Raw genomic sequence first — 22106 nt, 5'->3', positions numbered from 1 at the left:
GTTTTTTCTCTGCTTGGAGTTTTTGCAAGCCACCCCCTCATTCTTCAACTACCTACCCTCCAAAACTCCTGATGTTTTCTGTGTGTGTGTGTGTGTGTGTGTGTGTGTGTGTGTGTGTGTGTGTGTGTATATATATATATGTCTGTGCATATATGTACGTACATACTGTACTTGCACATATTTACATATACACAAATATATATATATATATATATATATATATATATATATATATCTATATAAAATCATTTTTTTATGTATCCAGCTTTCAAGAATAATGTATTATCTGTTAACAGTATGAACAAATGTACTGTATCAACATTTGTTTCGGACTTAGGTTATGGAAATTATGATTTATTTTTCATATTTTGGTAAATAACTTTGCAAGGGAGCATCTGAATGTGCTAAGTAATACCTCATTTTGAAGACAGTATTGATAGTTCCAGCATGGTAAAATAACTGTGCCTGTATGTTGTACACCTGTACAGATATCAAAGTTTGTTTCAGACTTAGGTTATGGAAATTATGATTTATTTTTCATATTTTGGTAAATAACTTTGCAAGGGAGCATCTGAATGTGCTAAGTAGTACCTAATTTTGAAGACAGTATTGATAGTTCCAACATGGTAAAATAACTGTCCCTGTATGCTGTACAGATGTACAGATATCAAAGATTATTTCGGACTTTGGTTATGGAAATTGATTTTTTTCATATTTTGGTAAATAACTTTCCAAAGGAGCATGTCAGTGTACCAAGTAATACCTCATTTTGAAGACAGTGTTACTCCTTACAGCATGGTAAAAGAACTGTGTCTGTGCACTGTATACATGTACAGATATCACAGTTTTAGTCTTGTAGGATTATGAAAATTATACATTTCCAATACTTCTCATTATTATGCCCATATCTTTGCAAGGGAGCATGGTGATGATGCAAATGATGCATCATTTTGAAGCTGACATTGAGGCGCACAACTTCCACACTGATATGTTTCTCTGTCTGTTACAGGTGATGAGATATTATGCTTTGTTTATTTATCAATTATGAGAAATATTATATTAATCATAATTCTGTGAATATCTCCATAACGGAGTATCACACAGTAATGGTTAAGGTATCATTTTAAAGCTGACATTCATACAAACTAAATACAAATTGTATGGGTCTGCATGGAACATTGACCAAGATATTGTGCTTTGCTTTTCCAAAAAGTTAAAAACTATGCACAATATCAACATTCCTTGCCAAATATTTAATAATGACTTTGATGCACACTGCCAGCATTTACACTGTTGGGAAGGGCAGTGTCTGCTGAACAACTTTTGCATTTACATTTTTAGTCTAGCTCTTAGAGTTATGAACATTTGTTTTCTGTATGGTATTAAAAATGGATTTTCTGAAAATGAGCTCAGGCTGCACTGTTGTTCCTCCTCCTCCTCCTCCTTTTTTCTGGTTAGTGGTCGCCACAGCGGATCCCTTGTCTGCTTGTAATTTGCAGTGGAGTTTTACGGTGTCAAATTGCCAGCCCGGCGCCCAACTTTCCAAGGAAGGTACACACACGCACACACTCACACCTAGGGCCAATTTAGAGTATCCAATCCACCTACAGCATGTCTTTGGGATGTGGGAGGAAACCAGAGCACCCAAAGGAAACCCATGCGACCACAGGAAGGACATGCAGACTCAACAGAGAAGACACCCCAGCCGAGGATCAAACCGGAGAACCTCTTGCTTTGAGGCGGCAACGCTAATCGCTGCACCACAGAAGCTGCCCTATGGTGAAATTAAGTAGGCAGCTTTTTCTGAGCTGCTCCGGAGTGATTGAGTTAAGGAATGACACAAAAAAATCTGTCACATCTGACAAAAAAAACTACCATTACAACCTACAACAAAAACACCAAAACAAACCACATAAATTCTTGGAAACTCTAAATAAACTTCTCCATCCAGGACTATCCACCACCTCTGTCCCCTCAACCTCCAACTCAAATTCTTCTGTAGAGATCGCCAAATCCTTCAATAGCATCTTTATAGAAACTAATCAAAACCTAGCCGATAACTTATGCCCCAGTGCACCAAATCCTTCTCCCACTACACCCATTACCCAAACTACCTTTGCATTTCAACCAGTCCAAACATCATTTATCCTTAAACTAATTAGAAAACTAAAACCAACTGCCCTTGCCACTGATCTCCTCCCTGTAGACTACTTACAACAAGCAGCTGATGTTGTAGCCTACCCTATATCCATTATGATCAACAGATCCATATCTGAAGCTACCATTCCTATCTGGAAGATATCCCATATCATTCCACTCCACAAGGGAGGCAGTTCCACTGACCTCTCAAACTACAGACTCACAGCGGTACTCTCTCCTATAGTCAAAATCATGGAAAAATGTATCCAGAGACAGCTCCTAGCCTATCTTCTTTTTTTTTTAAAAACAAGTTTATTGTTTTAACATATAAGAGAAATATCATAACAATTTTATACAAATAATTAAAAATAGGTATTATTATAATATTCAACAAAACAACTAAAGTATTTACAAAGACATCCACTACAATCAGATCAATTAATTAAACTAAAATACTGTGCTATTGAAATTAGAATTTTTTTAACAAATTTTGTAAATTATCCCATACAATAAAATGTGATGTTTTTCTAGTTGTTCTCATTCTAATTGTGCTTATTTCCATATGACACATTATATTCATAACATTTTAAATTCATTGAACGAAGGAGGTGTATCTGAAATCCAATTTCTAGTTATTATTTTCCTAGCCACTGCTAGGGTAGACCATAACAAGGAAGCTTAATCTTTTAACACATTGAGGTACAGGTGTGTTGAATAATATAAGAGACTTAGAAATAATGAAATTATCTGTAAAAAGAGCCTGCAAAAATTCATTAATTGACTTCCAGTATTCTTTCAACTTCATACAGTCATAAAACATATGAGCCCAGTCAGCATTAATTTCTACATTACATCTCTTACATAGATTATCTTTATTATTAATTTTATTCATCATCAAAGGTGTATAAAAGATCTATGTAAAAATTTCCATGTATAAAGTCTCCAGACAATGGAAGATGTAGTTCTATAAGCAGATTCCAATATATATTGTTTATCTTGTTGAGTTGGTGGGTCCCCATTAATAGAGGTGAAATAATTCCAGTATGAATCTACATTGTAAAAAGTTTCTTGTCTGATAATTTTATGTATATATGAAAGTTTACCTTTATCAGAAACTTTATGCTGTAAATTTATTATCAAGTAATCAATCAGTTTTGGAATAGATTCTTTAACTGTTATAGACATTAGATCTATTCTATCAATGAGATGTTGTCTAAAGATCTGAACCTCTAACCAGCAAGTTTCTCTTAGATCAAATTCTTGTTTTAAGAAATCTAGATTTTTAACTTTTTTATCAGATATCAGCTGATACCAGTACTTTAGATTATTATCTATAGCTAAATGAGCTCCTTCAGAAGTAGATGACATAAGCATACCCTGAGTATAAATTATAGGAATACAATAAAATTCCATTCCCTATACTTAGGGTGCATGAATATAAAGTTACGATAACTAATAATAATATTTAATGGGTAACAGACCATATGTTTAGGTGTAATAGGTGAAGTACAAAATTCCTTTAGCAACCACAACATGGAGTTATTTATAATCATATTTTTATGTGTTAAGGAGATTTTCATGAAGTGCATACTAATTAGCTCCCAATAATCTTTCCATTTTGCGACATATGACCGATCTATTAATAAAGTAATAACTTTTATAATAGAAGAGATAATATATAAATTAAAGTCTGGAAAAGAAATACCCCCTTGAGGCCAGCTATTAGTATGTTTCTTTAATGCAATCCTAGGTCTATTAGGTGCCCATAAGAAATTTAACATTAGTGTATTCAGTTTCTTGATAGTTATTTTTGTAGGTGAAAGTATTATTGATTGTATTAAGTATAAAATCTTGGGGAATATTATCATTTTAATAATTGTAAGTCTCTCCTCCATAGTAAAAAACATATTATTCCAGGTATTAAAAAGATTTTGTATATTAAGAAAAACTTTATTTAAAACTTCAGCTTGGCCAGCTAAAAACTTGGTTATATTCAACTGGACATATAAGAGAATTTAAGTACCTTTTTCTGCACTTTTTTTTTAAAAAATACAGTATTTAAATTGATTTAAACTGTGTATGAAGGAGTGTTGAAGGAATTTTTATCTGAAGTTATTCTGCTCTTCAGTAACTTGAACTAAAGCTAGTGTTGGCTGAATTTTGTTATTTGCTAGTAATTACAGGTGTGGGGTAGCCACATTCTTTGACTTCCTGTCCTTGCATATTTAAACTGGTGCATGTGAAATAATTCCTGCTTTAAAACTTCAGCTTGGCCAGCTAAAAACTTGGTTATATTCAACTGGACGCATAAGAGAATTTAAGTACCTTTTTCTGCACTTTTTTAAAAAATACAGTATTTAAATTGATTTAAACTGTGTATGAAGGAGTGTTGAAGGAATTTTTATCTGAAGTTATTCTGCTCTTCAGTAACTTGAACTAAAGCTAGTGTTGGCTGAATTTTGTTATTTGCTAGTAATTACAGGTGTGGGGTAGCCACATTCTTTGACTTCCTGTCCTTGCATATTTAAACTGGTGCATGTGAAATAATTCCTGCTTTAAAACTTCAGCTTGGCCAGCTAAAACTTGGTTATATTCAACTGTACGTATAAGAGAATTTAAGTACCTTTTTCTGCACTTTTTTTAAAAAAATACAGTATTTAAATTGATTTAAACTGTGTATGAAGGAGTGTTGAAGGAATTTTATCTGAAGTTATTCTGCTCTTCAGTAACTTGAACTAAAGCTAGTGTTGGCTGAATTTTGTTATTTGCTAGTAATTACAGGTGTGGGGGTAGCCACATTCTTTGACTTCCTGTCCTTGCATATTTAAACTGGTGCATGTGAAATAATTCCTGCTTTAAAACTTCAGCTTGGCCAGCTAAAAACTTGGTTATATTCAACTGGACGAATAAGAGAATTTAAGTACCTTTTTCTGCACTTTTTTTAAAAATACAGTATTTAAATTGATTTAAACTGTGTATGAAGGAGTGTTGAAGGAATTTTTATCTGAAGTTATTCTGCTCTTCAGTTATTCCCACCCACCCGGTTTTTGTTTTGGTGTTAATCTTAGTGGCATTGAAACTGCCCGCCCCTCAGCCTGCCTCTGGGCCCATCTCATTTGCTCACCAACTGAGTGCAGTGAGATCATATTCTGATTTCAGGCACTCCTACTGTGTACAAAGAGAGCATCTGGGAAATAGAAAAAAAAAAAAAAATTAAGCTTATTTCCTGCCTTTCTTAAGTGGTACAGACTATTTGTAGGCTTCTGAGCCCCCAAGCCCTTCTGTGTTTGAGGGAAGCCTTCTAGCTTGTTTATTTCTTATAACTAGCCAGTTTTCTAGTTTCAGCACTCAAATCTGTTTCTTTGATCTCAGCACTTGTTCAGAAAAAAAAAAAAAAAAATTTCATCTGCTTTTACTGTACTTGTGTTTTTACGTACTTCTTTTTACTTTTGCATCATCTTAAAATACTCAATTGTATTTATTACTGCTTGGTGTAACTCATTCTAAGCCTTTTGGTTTAAACACTTGGGCTTCGGACCAGTTAGTTGTTTTGCACTGAGAGGGTTTGTGGTCTGCACTGTTGTGGCAGAACAGGTAGCTTACATCCTTCTAGGTTGAGAACTGCTGATTGAGGGCTCAGTGTCTGTTATTCTAAAAGTGTATTAATTCTGGTTTAAGCACTTGGGCTTTCAAGCCAGTTATTTTACATTAAGAGGGTTCGTGGTCTGCACTCTTGTGGGAGGAGAGGCTGGACTCTGCCCTTCTGAGCTGGGAATTTCTGGTTAAAGGCTTATAGTGCATGCATATCTGAACTGTTCCTTACTGAAGTTGGTGCCTTTGTTTGCTGTGGCATAGACTGGATTCGGGCCTGCTGGATCTAGCTTTGTTTGTGTAACTTGAGCACTAATCCAGACATTCTCTAAAGTATTCAATGGTATTTATTACTGCTTGGTTGTAACTTGATTAAAGTGTAGCTATCATTCAAGTCTTTTGGATTAAGCACTTGGGCTTCAGAACAGTTGTTTTACATTAGGAAGGTTTGTGGCAAGCACTGTGGTGGCAGGACAGGTAGCTTTCATCCTTCTAAGTTGGGAACTGCTGATTGAGAGCCCAGTGTCCAAGTGTATTAGTTCTGGTTTAGGCACTTGGGCTTCAGGCCAGTTATTTTACATTAAGAAGGTTCGTGGTCTGCACTCTTGTGGGAGAAGAGGCTGGACTCTGCCCTTCTGAGCTGGGAATTTTCTGGTTAAAGGTTTATAGTGCCTGAATATTTGAACTGTATCTTACTGAAATTGGTTCACCTTGTTTGCTCTAGCATAGACTAGATCCAGGCCTACTGAATCTAGCTTTGTTTATATGCTTGTTGTTTGTTTGCTTGTTATTTCCTGGAAGCTAATTCCACCTAATACGCAACTTCTCAGCTTCTGTGGATCACTAGTGATATCTGCATTGCTTACTGTACTTATTTCCTTGTTTCACTTGAAAGAAAGTTACTGTTTGTCGCTTTTGCATTTAGTTACTTGTAACACATTGCACTCAAGTTACCTGGCACTTGCTCACTAAAGCAATTATATAAGTCAGCACTAAAAATTAAAAGCACTACACCCTCACTCCCCACTGGCCCTTGTTTTCAATTAAGGATTTCCCAATATTATTCTAGCATGTCCAAAGGTCAGTTGTCAATCTCCTCTCGGTCCAGCTGGTGAATCTGGGAATCTTGAGGCAATGTTATAACTGCCTCATGTACACAGACAACCCTCTCCTCCTCCCACATAACACAAATACTTCATAGAGATGCAGCTATTTAGCCAAACTGGAGGCTGAGCTCTCTCAACTCAGGACTGGCAAGACCAGACAGGAGGAGAAGGCAACTACACACACCACAAAACCAGCCTCACATAATGCTACCACTCCACTGAATCAAACACATAAACACACAAAGACATACTGAGGCTCTGAGTAAAATTTACTTAAACAGCAGAGGCCTCCAAAGCAGACACCCAAACAACTGCTACCTCAAGACACCCCACAAGCAACACATAAACCACAAAAGCAGTGTGCAAAGCAGTCACAGCCCGTAAGGCCAAATACAACACCAAACATACTTGTCATAGGTGACTCCATAGTCAGACACACTGACGTCCCACTCACCAGGCTGAACAAGGAGAGGGTCACAGTAAGCTACCTATCGGGCTAAAATCCGCCACATAACACAAGCACTGGTCACTCCATGGCAAGTACAAATATGACCCAGTCATTGTCCATGCTGGTGTGAACGACCTGAGACGCACCTCCCTGGACTACATGAAAAGAGACATAGAGGAGCTCTCTGATTATGTAGCCCAGGCAGGTATGACCCTTACCCTGAGCAGTATCCTTCCTTCACCAAGAATGATGCCACAATATAGAGACAAGATGATCAGCTTTAACAATTGGCTTAATGTCTGGTGTCATTCAAAGGGGATCCAGTGTCTGTCTGCCTGGGATGACATGCTTGACAAGCCACGCTGCTTCGCAAGGGACGGCTTGCACCTGTCACCCTGGGATTCCGGATATTGGCTAAGGCTCTTGCCACCCCATAGTGCCTTTTTAGGCAAGGCTCAAATTCTAAACCTACCACCCTAGAAAACAAAAATGGGAAGAAACTGAGGGTAATGCTGCTCAATGCCAGAAGTCTAAATCTCAAAATGCACGCACTCGAGGCCCTTCTCAGTATGGAGAACATCGATGTCTGTGCTGTAACTGAAACCTGGTTCAAGGCTCCTGAGAGCACCCCGACTATTAGGTTTTACCTCATATCATGCTCCGCCCCAAAACCCGGACCACACCACAAAAGGAGGGGGTGTATCCATATTCATAAAGGATACTCACACCTCCAGGTTGGTGGCAATGCACGAAGCTTCGGAAACCATCCAGGTGCGACTAACCATAGGCAAAACTGCTCTACAAATTGTAGCATGCTACAGGCCACCCTCTCAAACTCAGGAACCCCACACAGCCTTCCTGAAGACACTGGAGGGTATAAATGTATCTCCAAACACCATCATATTGGGTGACTTCAACTACCCGAATATAGACTGGGAACATTACTCAAGCCCTAACTTTCTAGCCCAACGGTTCCTGCAGTTCATAAATTCAAATGCCATGGAACAGCTAGTCACTGTTCCCACGAGAGGAGAAAATATACTAGATCTCATTGTCACAAACATGGGGACAAAATGCTCCACACCGAAGTATATCCTCATTGGTGAGATCTGATCATAAACTAATCTCACTGGAAATCCACATCCCGCCCCACCCCAAGCAAAAGACCATAGTGAAGAACTTCTAAAGCAAACTTCACACTACTCAAGACTGGTGTGGTATCCTTCAAGGCCCCTGAGCCAGAGGAAACCACAACCCAAGCTGGAAGCCCTTACAAATGCCTTCTATGAACACCTCCAGGACTGCATGGATCAGGCAATCCCAAATAAAACCAAGACTATTTCCACAAAGGGCAAACGTCCAGTCTGGTGGACCCCAGCCATTAACAAACTTTACAATAAGAGGAGAAAGCTATTACATGATAGAACAAAATCCATAAAAGGGAAGTCACCCCTGATCATTATTAGTAAAAAATACGAGCACTCATAAAATCAACTAAGGCCAATTTTGAGAGAAAAATTGCCATGGATTCAAAGGACAATCATAAGGCCTTTTTCAGCTATGTTAGGAACCTGGGTGGAAACTCCCAGATATGCTCAGAATTAGTCCAAAATGATACAAAAATCACTGAACCCACAGACATTGCCAACATACTGGCAGACAGGTTCAGTGCAAACTTCACCCCTCTCCCCTAAAGGAGAGATAACTATCCCAGCCGAGTGTAGCCTCCTGGACATCTCAAATGCAGGTGAAAGCTGCTCTCTCTAAAGCTAAAAACACAGCATCAATGGGACCGGATGGTGTCCCCGGCTGTGTGCTACACGAGCTAAATGAGGAATTAAACCCGCACATAAGGCAGCTGTTTAATCTCAGCCTTACCACAGGATACGTGCCCAAGGAGTGGCGAACGGCAACTGTGGTCCCACTCCACAAAGGCTGTGCCTCTACGGCCCCTGGTAATCACCGCCCAAAAGCTTAACAAGTCTAGTCTGCAAAGCTATGGAGAGGATCATAATGGAGCTCATAAACAAAGATATAGGGACTTGCAGACATTGGACCCGACCCAGTTTGGCTTTGTCAAGGGAAGATCATGCCTTTTGAACTTGGTTGACTTCTTCGAAACAGTCACCAAGGCCATTGATGAGGGAAAGGCAGTCCATACAGCCTACCTTGACCTTGCAAAGGCTTTCGACACAATACCCCACTGGTATTGTAGAAAAACTTACCAGCTTAAATGTAAACCCATATGTCACAAGATGGGTTGCAAACTGGCTTAAGGACAGAACCCACAGGGTTAGAGTTGCTGGCACTGTGTCAGACTCCAAGCCGGTCACAAGTGGTGTCCCACAGGGCTCGGTCCTTGGCCCCTATTGTTTGGCATCTACTTCTCAGAAGTACAGGCCAACATGGGAGGACTTTGTTGACAAAGTTTGCAGACGACTGCAAACTGGGCCATAGTGGAAAGTGCATCGGACACGGATATCCTTCAGAAGGGACTCACAGAAACAGATAGCTGGTGCCAGAGCCATGGCCTGAAGTTAAACGCCAAAAATGTATAGTCATACCCTTCGGGAAAAACAAGGTAACCCCAAGCTACCATATAGGTGGCAATCCACTAAGCACAGAAGAGGTTATCAGGGACCTGGGGACCCAGGTTGACAGTGGCCTTTCTTTTGACACTCACATTGCTAAAGTGGTTAGAAAGACCTTCTACATTGCCCACCTGATCATGAAGGGATTCACATCCAGATCTAGTGAGGTCATTGTTCCCTGTACTCTTCACTTATCAGACCAATGATCGAGTACAATGCCCCATTCGGGATGTATCTCACCCGACATCTGCAGCAATTGGAGAGACCCCAAAAGTTCCTCACCAAAAGGATAAAGGGACTCCAAAATCTGTCATATGCTGCCAGATTGAAGAAACTCCAGCTCTATTCAGTCGCATACCGCCTGCTCAGAGGTGACATGTGCCTGACATACAAGGCCATGTCCAACCCGAATTAATGGACATGCTCCACCTCAAAAAATCCAAATCCACCAAAACCACTAGAGCAAGCGACTTAAACCTTAGCACGGATATAAATAGGACGTGCTGGAGGGATAGATTTATCACTCAGAGACTCCCTATGCTGTGGAATAAAATCCCGGTCCATGTGAGGCAGAGCACCTCGCTGACTCTGTTCAAGAGAAATCTAGACCTGTGGATGGGAGATCGTAGGTTTACCCCAGGAATCATCTCTGTGTCACTGCTGGACAGAGGCACAACAAACTAATGGGCACAGTATTTTTTCATATAAGGGGTGGCGTAAGCCACAATAATTTGGGCTAGGCTTATAAATGCCTTAGGGCAGATAGCCTAGTATAAACCTATGAACCTATGAACCTATGAACCTAAGGTATTATAGTTATTATATATAATAGATTTAATATCTTTAGATAGTATTATACCTAAATAAGTTATCTGACCTGAGTTGGGTACATATTTAGTAAAATCACTAATGAGAGTATTTTTCGTATATATAGGTAGTATTTTAGTTTTTTCTTCATTGAATATTAAACCAGAAATACTTTTAAAATTCATCATTTTATCAAATAAAGACTGCATAGAAGAATTAGATCCTGCTGATGTAATTAGAACATCATCTGCAAAAAGTTGAATTTTTGATGTTGTATTTTCTTCTATTTCAAAACCCTCTATGTCAGTACTGTTTCTAATCAAATTAGCCCAAGGCTCCATTACTAAAGTGAATAATAGTGGAGAAAGTGGACATCCTTGCTTTGTACCTTTAAGAATGGGTATGTTTTGTGAAACATATGTTCCTACCTTAATATAAGCCAGCGTTCCTTTGTATAAATGCTCAATTAAATTTACAAATGCATCAGAGAAATTTGTGCACTTCAGTAAGGTAAACAGATAGTCCCAACTTACTGAATCAAATGCTGAACCTATATCAAGACTAATAAGTGTTAAATCTTTCTTTTTCCTATTTGCAAAATCAATTAATGTTAAAGTTCTTCTTATATTATCAAAAGTATTTCTATTTACAATGAAGCCCGTCTGATCTATGTCTATAATGCCGGGATAATTGTCTTCAATCTATCAGCAAAAATACTCATAAACATTTTATAATCAACATTAAGTAATGAGATGGGTCGATATGAAGAACATCTAGTTGGATCTTTATTAGGTTTTAAAATTGGTGAAATAAATGTATATTGCCAAGATGGGGGTTATTAACTCAGTTTGGGCCAGAATAAAACCTTATGTATTAATGAATATGTAGTTTTAGAAAGGATTTTATATATCTCTGGTATAATACCATCATTACCCGGTGCTTTGTTTGATTTAAGCTTATTTATTTGTGTAATAACTTCTGTATATGAAATACTCTTGTCCAATAGTTTAATCTGTTGTTTATTGCTTTTATTCATGTTTGTGGTTATAAACTCCTTTATTTTATCTTTAGGTTCCATGTTAATGTTGTTATGGTTAATCTTGTGAAAGTGATTTCTAAATTCATCCAGTATTTCTGGTATGCTAGAAACATTCTTCTTTTCCTTAGAGAAAAGATTTCTTTGATATGGTTTTGTTTATTCAATCTTTTGTTTTATTTTTAAGTCTATGTAAGTATTTGGGGCTTATTGAATAAGACAAAAACTTGTATTTCTCTAAAGTTATTTTAACTTTATGAGTTAAAATTTCTTTGTATTTCTCATTTAGTTTGTTTATTTCTTCAATAACTTTCTTGTCCATAATATTTTCTTTATTATTATGTTTATAAGAGTCTAGTTTACTTTGAATATCTAACAATTCCTTATCCCAAGATTTCCTTTTGTTATTATACCATCTGATACTTTGTCCATATAGATATGATTTTAAGGCATCCCAAACATAGACAATGGAGACTTCAGGAGTATTATTTATGTCTAGAAAATGTTGTACTTCTGAAAGTATATATTCTTTATAGTCTTTTAGCTGAGTTAAGTATGCTGGTATCCTTTTGATCTGAACATTATGAGTATTTTTATCATGAATTCAAAAACAATTGAGTTATGATCAGATATAGGACATGAAATGATTTTGGAATTAATTAAATCTGTTACCATCTGGTTAGAAATAAAGACCCTATCTATTTTTGAATAAGTTTTGTATCTGTTAGAAAAAAGGTGTATGGTAATGATTTTGACTCTGATTATTAATATCATTCAAATGATAAGAATTAGCAAAATCATTTAAATGTTTTGCATTAGATGTAATTCTTCTTTTCTTTATAGTGGTAGTATCACTTTCATGTAGTATACAATTAAAATCACCAGCTAAAATAATATCCCCTATAGAGAATGATATGATCTTATCAATATGATGTTTCACTGTATTAATACCAATTCCAGGTATCCAGTATACATTAATTAAAGTGTAAGTCTTCCCATTAATTTGTGTTGTAACCATACAAAACATTCCTTTGTCATCCTGATAAGACTTAATGGTTTTAGGAATGGGCATACTTTTATTCCATAAAATAGCCACTCCTCTTTTTCTGAGTGTGCTCTGAACTAACCAATACTGCATACTTATTAGTGGCTAGTTTATCAATATCTTTTTTTCAAGAGATGGGTTTCTTGCAGGAAGACTAGATTGGCCTTGTGTAGATTAATGTATCTTATTAGGCTTGCCCTTTTACACGGATTATTCAATCCATTAATGTTTAAAGAAATTCCTTTTAAAGATGTCATTTGGCATTTTAAAACTCAAGAATCTTATGATCAAATAACAAATAACAAGATAAATAATGTTACATCTCCTCTTTTAGGTGTACCTTTAAATATAGCTGTATTTATTAAATCTCTTATGGGATTTTGTATAGGATTCAATTTTGTTTGTAGTGACAATGAGTGTACAAAATATATTGTGGATGTCAAAACTATATACATATAACAATGAACAAGTGAAAATAATGTAAGGATTAAACCTTGCATCCCGCCTGGAGTTGAAAACTCCAACTTAGAGCAGTATTTACTACTCAAGTTAACCCCTACCGTAAGCAGCAGTACCTCAGCTACCACCTTATCAATTTAATACTAGTTATATTTAACTGAGGTTAACAGTTTTCAATTCAATTATCTATCAAGACAAAACTACACATTTGGTAAAACAGCATCATATAAACTAAAATAAACTTTTTTTTTTTTTTTTTTTTAAAAACTGTTCATACTATTATATAGATCTATGTAATATATAACACTTGAATTCTAATAGCATTCAAATAATCTTAATGTTAGAAATCAAGAGGAGAGAAAATTATGTTCTAACATTCATTTAAATCAAAAACTTTGGCTAATATGATTCAGACATTACATGCATTAAGATGCATCTATTTTCTGTCATGTGAATTCTATCAACAGCTTCCAAAAAAATCTTGAATTGTTTGTATATGAGCATTTACTTAAACTCATTATTGTCAATAGAGTAAAATATTGTATTCATAAAAATTATTATAAATCATATTGCATAGTTATGCAGATTCTCAGAAACACCTGCGTTATTACCTAAAAAAAAAAAAAAAAGCCATCACACACATAAACACAGACACACACACATACATATACACACACACACACACACACACACACACACACACACACACACACACACATACATATACACATACACATATATACATAGATACACACACACACACACACACACACACATATATATATATATATATATATATATATATGATCTCACTGAGTTGTGTGTTAGTAGAGCACTATCCTACTTGCTGTCCCTAGAATAAATCTGTCTGCTTTATACAAAATAATGCACAGCAAACACATATTAGTAACCAGATTTTACAATCATGCTAACCTACTGCTTTAAAATATATCACATGACATTTCTTCCAGAATAGAGTTATAAGATTATTTATGCTTGCCAATCAGATGAATTAAATGAATTATAGTAAAGTATATGTTTGGGACACAAGTTTTTAACACATATTATTATGCTACTGTTAAGTAGATTTTCAAAAACATTTAAATAAATGTTTCATTTTCTATGCCTTCTAAAATAAGATATTTACTTGCTACAAGAAACTACATCATCCAAACTCATCATAACTGACATATTTTATGAATAGAGTATTTTTCCTGAATCTGTGGTGTGTCAGTGTGATAACCTTGTCAATGTTTATACTAACTGCTTTCAGTTTCTCTGTGAAAATTCTGTGAGTGAAGCTTCTGAGGAAACTCATGGACACTATGCATGAGACAGCCCACATCCCAGATTGTCTCCCTTAACATTTTGGCGGGAAACTTATTAAAACTTGTGGCAAACATTCATTTTGTCAATAGAGTAAAATATTGTATTCATAGAAATTATTATAAATCATATTGGATAGTTATGCAGATTCTCAGAAAAAAAAGCCATCACACTCACACACACACACACACACACACATATATATGTATATATCTGATCTCACTGAGTTGTGTGTTAGTAGAGCACTATCCTACTTGCTGTCCCTAGAATAAATCTGTCTGCTTTATACAAAATAATGCACAGCAAACACATATTGGTAACCAGATTTTACAATCATGCTAACCTACTGCTTTAAAATATATCACATGACATTTCTTCCAGAATAGAGTTATAAGATTATTTATGTTTGTCAATCAGATGAATTAAATGAGTTATGGTAAAGTATATGTTTGGAACACAAATTTTTAACACAGATTATTATGCTGCTGTTAAGTAGATTTTCAAAAACATTTAAATAAATGTTTCATTTTTATGCCTTCTAAAATAAGACATTTACTTACTACAAGAAACTACATCATTTAAACTCATTATAACTGACATATTTTATGAACAGAGTATTTTTCCTGAATCTGTGGTGTGTCAGTGTGATAACCTTGTCAATGTTTATACTAACTGCTTTCAGTTTCTCTGTGAGAATTCTGTGATTTGAAGATTCTGAGGTAACTCAAGGACATTGTGCATAAGACAGCCCACATCCCAGATTGTCTCTCTTAACATTTTGGCGGAAACTTATTAAAAACTAGTGACAAACATTCATTTAGCAGTGTAAATGCATCTAAACATGACAGAACCTCCACAATGTATTCCACAGATCATCACAGCCTCTATGCAAGTGAAATTAAACTCAAAATTACCAACAAGCAATAAAACTCAGCATTCTTCTCCCAACTCAATTTTCATACAAATCCTATTATTCACTGTGCCCACACAGTCTAAAGCATTTCTATATATTAATAAAGAAAAGAAAAGAGAGTAGAAAATAAAAGGGAGTGAGGCAGAAATAAAAAAATGTAAGAGAAAGCTGTAAGAAGTATATACAATGGAATGTTACTTACTGTTTATATTAATAGAGTTAAAAATAAAACATATTATTTACTCTTATTTAGTTCTGATTATTATTAGTTAAAGCATGACAGATTATTTACAAACAAGCATAAGCAGTATAATCAAGAAAGTATAATTAGAAATAGCATTTGAAGAACTTATAAACTTTTACAAGAAATAAATATGTTATTATTCTATTAATGATATTTTCATTACTGTTCTCTCGCTGGCCTCCCCCACCGTTTACCCACTACATAATCTAAATAGAATGTCATTGTTTAAACAAAGAAAATAATAAAAGAAGAAGGAAAAAAAAAGGTAAAGATAAAAAATGTATCAAATTACTAACCTTACTTTTTCAGAAAGAAAAACAAATCGAGTCACAGCCTGCCATTAAATCCTCAGGCATTTTGACTGGTTATGAAACAAAACATTTCTTTGCACATAGAGAATAACTTTGATTAAATCTTTTCCAAAATATTTGTGGCTTTCTGGAAATGCAGGAACTATATTCAAAAAGATTAATAATGAACTAAAATGATGAGAGAGAAAAAAACATATAACAAATCATTTGTTTTTAGTCTCTTCTTCTTCTCTGAAGTCTTCCAGGAAGCTTCAGTTGCCAATCTCTTTAATGAAGAACTAGCCCATTCCATTTCTTCTATTTTATCCAAAATCCTTTTTCTTTGACAAACAGTAAAGCAGAGTCTAAATCATCGAAGACCTTAGGACCATCAGGAAGGAAGATTTTAAGCTTGGCAGGAAACAGAAGGTATGTTTTAAACTGTGCTTTTTTAAGCTCCCTTATTAGTGGCAGAAAAACTTTTCTTTTAGCAATTACCATGGAAGAATAGTCATTGTCAAAACGCACAGTTGTCTCATTAAACTTAACAGGAGCTTTAGCCCAAGCAGATTTAAGAACCATCTCTTTATCAAAAGATGATAGAAATCTAACTGTAACTGATCTAGGATAGTTTTTGTTAGAGTTAGTATTAGCTATAGATCTATGTGCTCTTTCGATACCAAAAGAGAATGCTTCTGGTAAATCTAAAGTTTTAGGGAGCCATGTTGTTAAAAAAGAAGTAATATTGTTACCTTCTCTAGCCTATCTTCTTGATAACAATCTCCTGTCAAATTCTCAACATGGCTTCAGAAAACCACAGTACTACCACTGCCCTACTATCCTTTACCAATGTCATAAATCATAATAGTAATAAACTCTCCTCAGCCATCTTCCTAGGTCTTTTCAAAGCTTTCGACATGGTAAACCATCAACTTATCCTGCAAACCCTAGAATTAATCTCCCTAGACACCCAATACAATGGTTTAAGTCATATGTGGGAGGTAGACAACAGGCAGTCCTGTGGAAAGGTAACTTATCTACCCTTTTACCTATAACACTTGGAGTCCCCCAAGGATCCATCTTAGGGCCCCTCCTATTTTCCGTATTCATTAATGACTTGCATAAAGTAATACCAGACACTACCTGTATTCAATACGCAGACATCTCAGCCGTAATATGTTCCACTACAACCCCAGAAGAACTACTGACATTATCCCAAAACACATTTACCATAGATGAAAATTGGCTCCTCTATTGCCGTCTCATACTAAATCCCAAAACTGCTGTTTTCCCCATCTCATAAGACCTCCTCTGTAACCTTCTCCATTAAATCTAACAATGGCACAATTATCTCTCCAGACCCCACAACCAAACTCCTAGGAGTTATAGTTGACAGTAACCTAAAGTTTGACTTGCATATCAACCACACAGTTAAAACAGTAAATAAAAAAACTTGGCTGTCTACACAGACTCAAACCCTTTTTAACTCCCCTAGCCAGAACTGTTCTCGCTCGCACTCATCTACTATCCACACTTCCCTACGCCTCCCCCTTATTCACAAACCTGAGTAAAACTGACCTAAACAAGCTCACAACCTGCTATAATCATATTGCCAGATTTATCACCGCCTCTGCCTATAGGACCCATCACTGCCTTAACCTCAAACTACTAGGCTGGCTTGAACTACCGAACCTTCTACTGGGAAACCAACTAGTAACTGCCCACAAGATTCTCTACCAGCAAGAACGGACACCCGATCTTAAAACTCTCATCACCCCCTACCAGAACCTTAAAACTCTTCAATCCTCTAACAAAATGCTAGCTTTCACCTTCAAAGCAAACAACTCAGCTGGGGAAGCTGTTTATGAACTCAGTTGGTAAAGCCTGGAACTCTCTTCCTACAGAAGTAACTTTACAACTATCTCCACCCCAATTAAAAAAAAAACCTTAATTAATACTTCACTATGTGATGGCTCTGTCCTTGCTCTACCCCTGACTAATCCCCACACACTACTACTGTGCGCCCAGTTAGGGTCTCTTAGCAGTGTCACTGAATCCTAACCTAGTTACTCTGTACAAACTTGTTGATTAAGTGAATGGTTTTAATATGTAAATATGGAACCATTTGTCTGCATTGTATTTCTCTATTGTATTTCACATTGTATTATTCTGTTCTGTCTTATTGTCTTCTGTATGAAGCTTTTCTCCCCGGACCTCTGCTGAAAATGGATATAAATCCAGTCGGACCTTCTTGGTCAACAAATGTAAAATAAATAAAAGATAAATATATATATGTGTGTGTGTGTGTGTATATATATATATATATATATATATATATATATATATATGTATGTGTGTATATATATATATATATATATATATATATATATATATATATATATATGTGTGTGTATATATATATATATATATATATATATATATATATATATATGTGTGTGTATATATATATATATATATATATATATATATATGTGTGTGTGTGTGTGTGTATATATATATATATGTGTATATATATATATGTACATATATATATATATATATATATATATATATATATATATATACACATACATATACACTCATGAACCTGCATGTGTGTGTGTATACTAGGCTAACGACCACCAGGGTCCTTGTAAGCCTAACCGTGTAATCCAAATGTGACCCACAAATTTGATTTATATAGGAGTGATTTACTGACTGCCTCTGTCTTTCAGAGGCATGAGCACTAGAGCAAAGATGAATTTCTGATTACACATCCATTGGTCCAAGTTGCACTTAAATAAGATTAGGGAGGTACTCTGCTTCACATGGATGGGAAGCCTGTTCAAAAGAATGGGAATTCTCTGGGAAACATATCTCTGTCTTCAACATGTTCTATTTATGTTGCAAGCAAAATGTAGATCTTTTGATGTAGTAGTTTGAAGCTGTTTGTTTTGCAGATGTGCAAAAGTTTCATCAAAACAGGATCCAGGGATGGATGCCTTGTAAGCCAGGCAAAGATCACCTCTCAGTAGTCTGTATGATACAGAGAAAAAACAGGGTTTGAGGTAATCAGAGTAGTGAATGTTGTTTACTCCTTGTATTCTTTTTGTAAGGAACCTTTGTGGACATTCTAGTTGCTGCATGTGTCTAGTCAGGCACATACAAAAGGTGGCATTATACTCTATGATGTCTCTAATGAGATCTGAATATAGTCGTATAGTGGTTTCTCTGGACCTAAATGCCATGCCCTTACTTATAAGTTGAGTAACTTAGAAGGATTTTCTTACCATCTTGGACACATGTTGTTCGAAGGCTAAGTTATTGTCTACATGAGTCCCCAGATGATCCCTGACTAGTGAATCAACTTTTAGGGGTGTTTTATTGTTGATGTAGTTACACAGGGTGGTTGACTTCCAAAAAGTTACTGTAATGCATGTTTTGGCATTGAGCTTTAAGCCATGGCTTTGGGATCAAACATTTGTTTGCATTAGACCTTCCTGAAGGGTTTATATATCATTATATCATAATTGGTCAACAACATAAATATGTGACCAGCAACGTAAGTGAATCACAACACATTGATAACTTCTTTGCAGCCATCAGTAAACCCTGGATGCAAAGCCCAGATTGAGCAGTGTTTGAAAAGTGGTACAGTATTGCACCAAAATTCACTGCCTGTAATATATACCTGAATTTTCATCTTCTAAAATTTGTGTCATTATACTGACTGACTTTTTTTTGATGGTCCCAACTGACAATAACTCCCCCTGTTCTCGGGACCTAACATTGTGACCTACCATAAGGGCAGTATATAGTCAAAGTCCTGTGTTGTAAAGATTTGAGTGATTTCCCGTAAGTTAATAATATCCAGTTTCTCAAATCCTTGTAATAAACCCTGTTATATATTGATTGCAAATACCCCCTTCTTTCCTGAAGACTCTACTCTACAAGGTACTCTTTTATTTTACCTGTACCGTTTTGTCAGATCCTTGCTTCTTCCTCCACACTTACCTGCTTTAAAAGGGTAAAATGGTCACACTGTCAAACCATTTAGAAAAAAAAATGCAAGAAAGACCCAGCCAAGCTAGAGTCTTGACTATGTAAAACTTTAAATCTCCTGTAGTGGAGGCCCACAGGATATATGCAAATGACTTCTTAAAAGCATGCCAGTGTTTCAGCTGCATGGCTTCTAAGTGCCCATGACTTTACTTTTTAATTCTTACTTGCTTAGGGACACCCCCCCCCCTTTTTTTTAAATCTTGCATTATCTCCCCCAGCATTTTTTCTTATTTCTGCAGGAGGTTTGCCCTGAGTTTCAGCAATAAGATTTTTTTTTAAAAAAGGGAGCATCTCTTCTGGACCTCTTCTCCTAGCAGCAGGAACCTGCTGCTTATTCAGCACTGTGCTGTTTGTTTGACTCAAAATATTTTTTGTGTCCACAACTCCATTGACATCTAAAACACTCATTGCTTCTGCTGGCAGTTCAAAAGTCCTAGCTCCTGTTGTGAATATAGTTTAGATTTTCTTAAATCCTTCACCTTGAATTTAGCATGTACTGGTATGAAATCGGCACATCTTTTCCAAGTAACTGACGAATAGTCCATGTCCACAAACACCATGGATTCATTACATGTAATCCTTTTACCAGGTTTCCACAAAAGAGATATTTTTTTTTCTTTCTGTCCATAAGTGTCAGATCTGATGATAATTGGATCAGCTGGTTTAGTCTGTCATCTTTGTGTGACCCAAGCTGTAAGATGCAACCTCTCAGTGTTAAACTCCTTATCACTGTGATTTTATTCTTCATAAAAATGGAACAGCCTTGTGCTTTAACTGCTCCGTTGGTGCTTCTTTTATTCTGATATACTTCATTTTTGAGGTACACTTTCTGATTTAATAGAATGCTAAACTAACTCATTGTACATTGTGGTGACATTATTGTACATTGTGTTAATGGTATGCAGCTGCTCAGCAGTTTGTTTTGCATATTACAGGTACGGCAGAGAAAGATCTAGAAAACGCAAAGTTAGTCCAGGTACTACACAGGCTGTTGTCTGATGAGAGGAGTGCTCCTGAAATTAAATACAACTCTATGGTGTTGATCTGTGCTGTCATGGGATCAGGTGAGTGCACTGACATTGTAAACATATTTACTGCAGCTTGTAGACTACTTCATTGAACCTTGCTAATAGACTTATTTTTATCTAGCATTATGAACAATTTATAGATTAACTCTCCTCTGTTGATCTGTTTGAGGGAGGTCACAGTACTCTGATTGTTTGCCTTAGGGTTTGATAAGAGTAAGGAAAAGTTGCAGATGTAGCATGACAGCAGATCTGTAATGGCACAAACACAGATGGTCACTTAGATCCAAGACCTTCAGGGGTTGCATCCATCCATCTACAACCACTTTTTCCCATTTTTGCAGACTGTGTCAGGCAGTCACTTCAAATGTGACAATCATCTAGAGCCAAGGTATACACCACCAGCATATTTGTCAGTAATTAGAACTTATAGGATTTTCTTGAAAGCAGAAATTGCAGCAGGAATAGAAAGGTAAAGGGAGGATAATGGCAGAACATGGAAGGAGAGACTGTAGGAAAAAGGTACTGCAGAGAACGGAACAGTTATTGAAAATACATGCTGTCATTGACAAGATTGAGACAGGTCCCTGGCTACTTACATTGAAGTATGAGGTGGGATGGGGCACTTCCAGAATTATGAATGATATCTGAATGACCATATAGATTTTGGAGGGACTCTGAAATTATCTCATTCCGGAAGTCTAGTAACTTGTGGTATAGATAATAATAATAGTTTGTTAACCAGGTAGGCACACTGGACACACAGTCTGTTTTCAGGAGTGATCCAAGAATAATGTCTGATTAAGTAACTTGCTCACGATCACACATCAGGCAAGGGAGGGCTAAGGGAATCAAACCCTGTACCACAGGAACCACAACTCACAGCTGATAGATGTTGTAGAGGTAGCTGCTTTCAGCAGAACTAGTGCTGTGGGACTAGTGAAGTTTGTGTTGGGTAGTTGTATTTATTCATCGTTGGGCTAGAAACTTATCTTTATTGTATGTAATGACATCTTTACACAGT

At 36.2% G+C, this 22106-nt stretch overlaps 1 protein-coding gene across 2 annotated transcripts in view; it reads left to right on the top strand.

The window, feature by feature from the left end:
* RAP1GDS1 (Rap1 GTPase-GDP dissociation stimulator 1) overlaps positions 1-22106 on the top strand; it is a 1654780-nt gene that overhangs the window by 1556280 nt on the left and 76394 nt on the right. For both annotated transcript variants that reach the window (XM_044067200.1, XM_044067199.1), the window contains one exon: positions 20993-21121. In XM_044067200.1, the coding sequence (XP_043923135.1) occupies positions 20993-21121 (129 nt within the window). The remainder of the gene's footprint in view (positions 1-20992; positions 21122-22106) is intronic.

Source organism: Protopterus annectens, chromosome 3.part1 (assembly GCF_019279795.1).
Source record: "Protopterus annectens isolate FY-2018-M chromosome 3.part1, PAN1.0, whole genome shotgun sequence".
NCBI classification, from domain to species: Eukaryota; Metazoa; Chordata; order Ceratodontiformes; family Protopteridae; genus Protopterus; species Protopterus annectens.
Note: the sequence above shows the minus strand (reverse complement) of the source record. Positions and strands in the feature narration are given on the sequence as shown.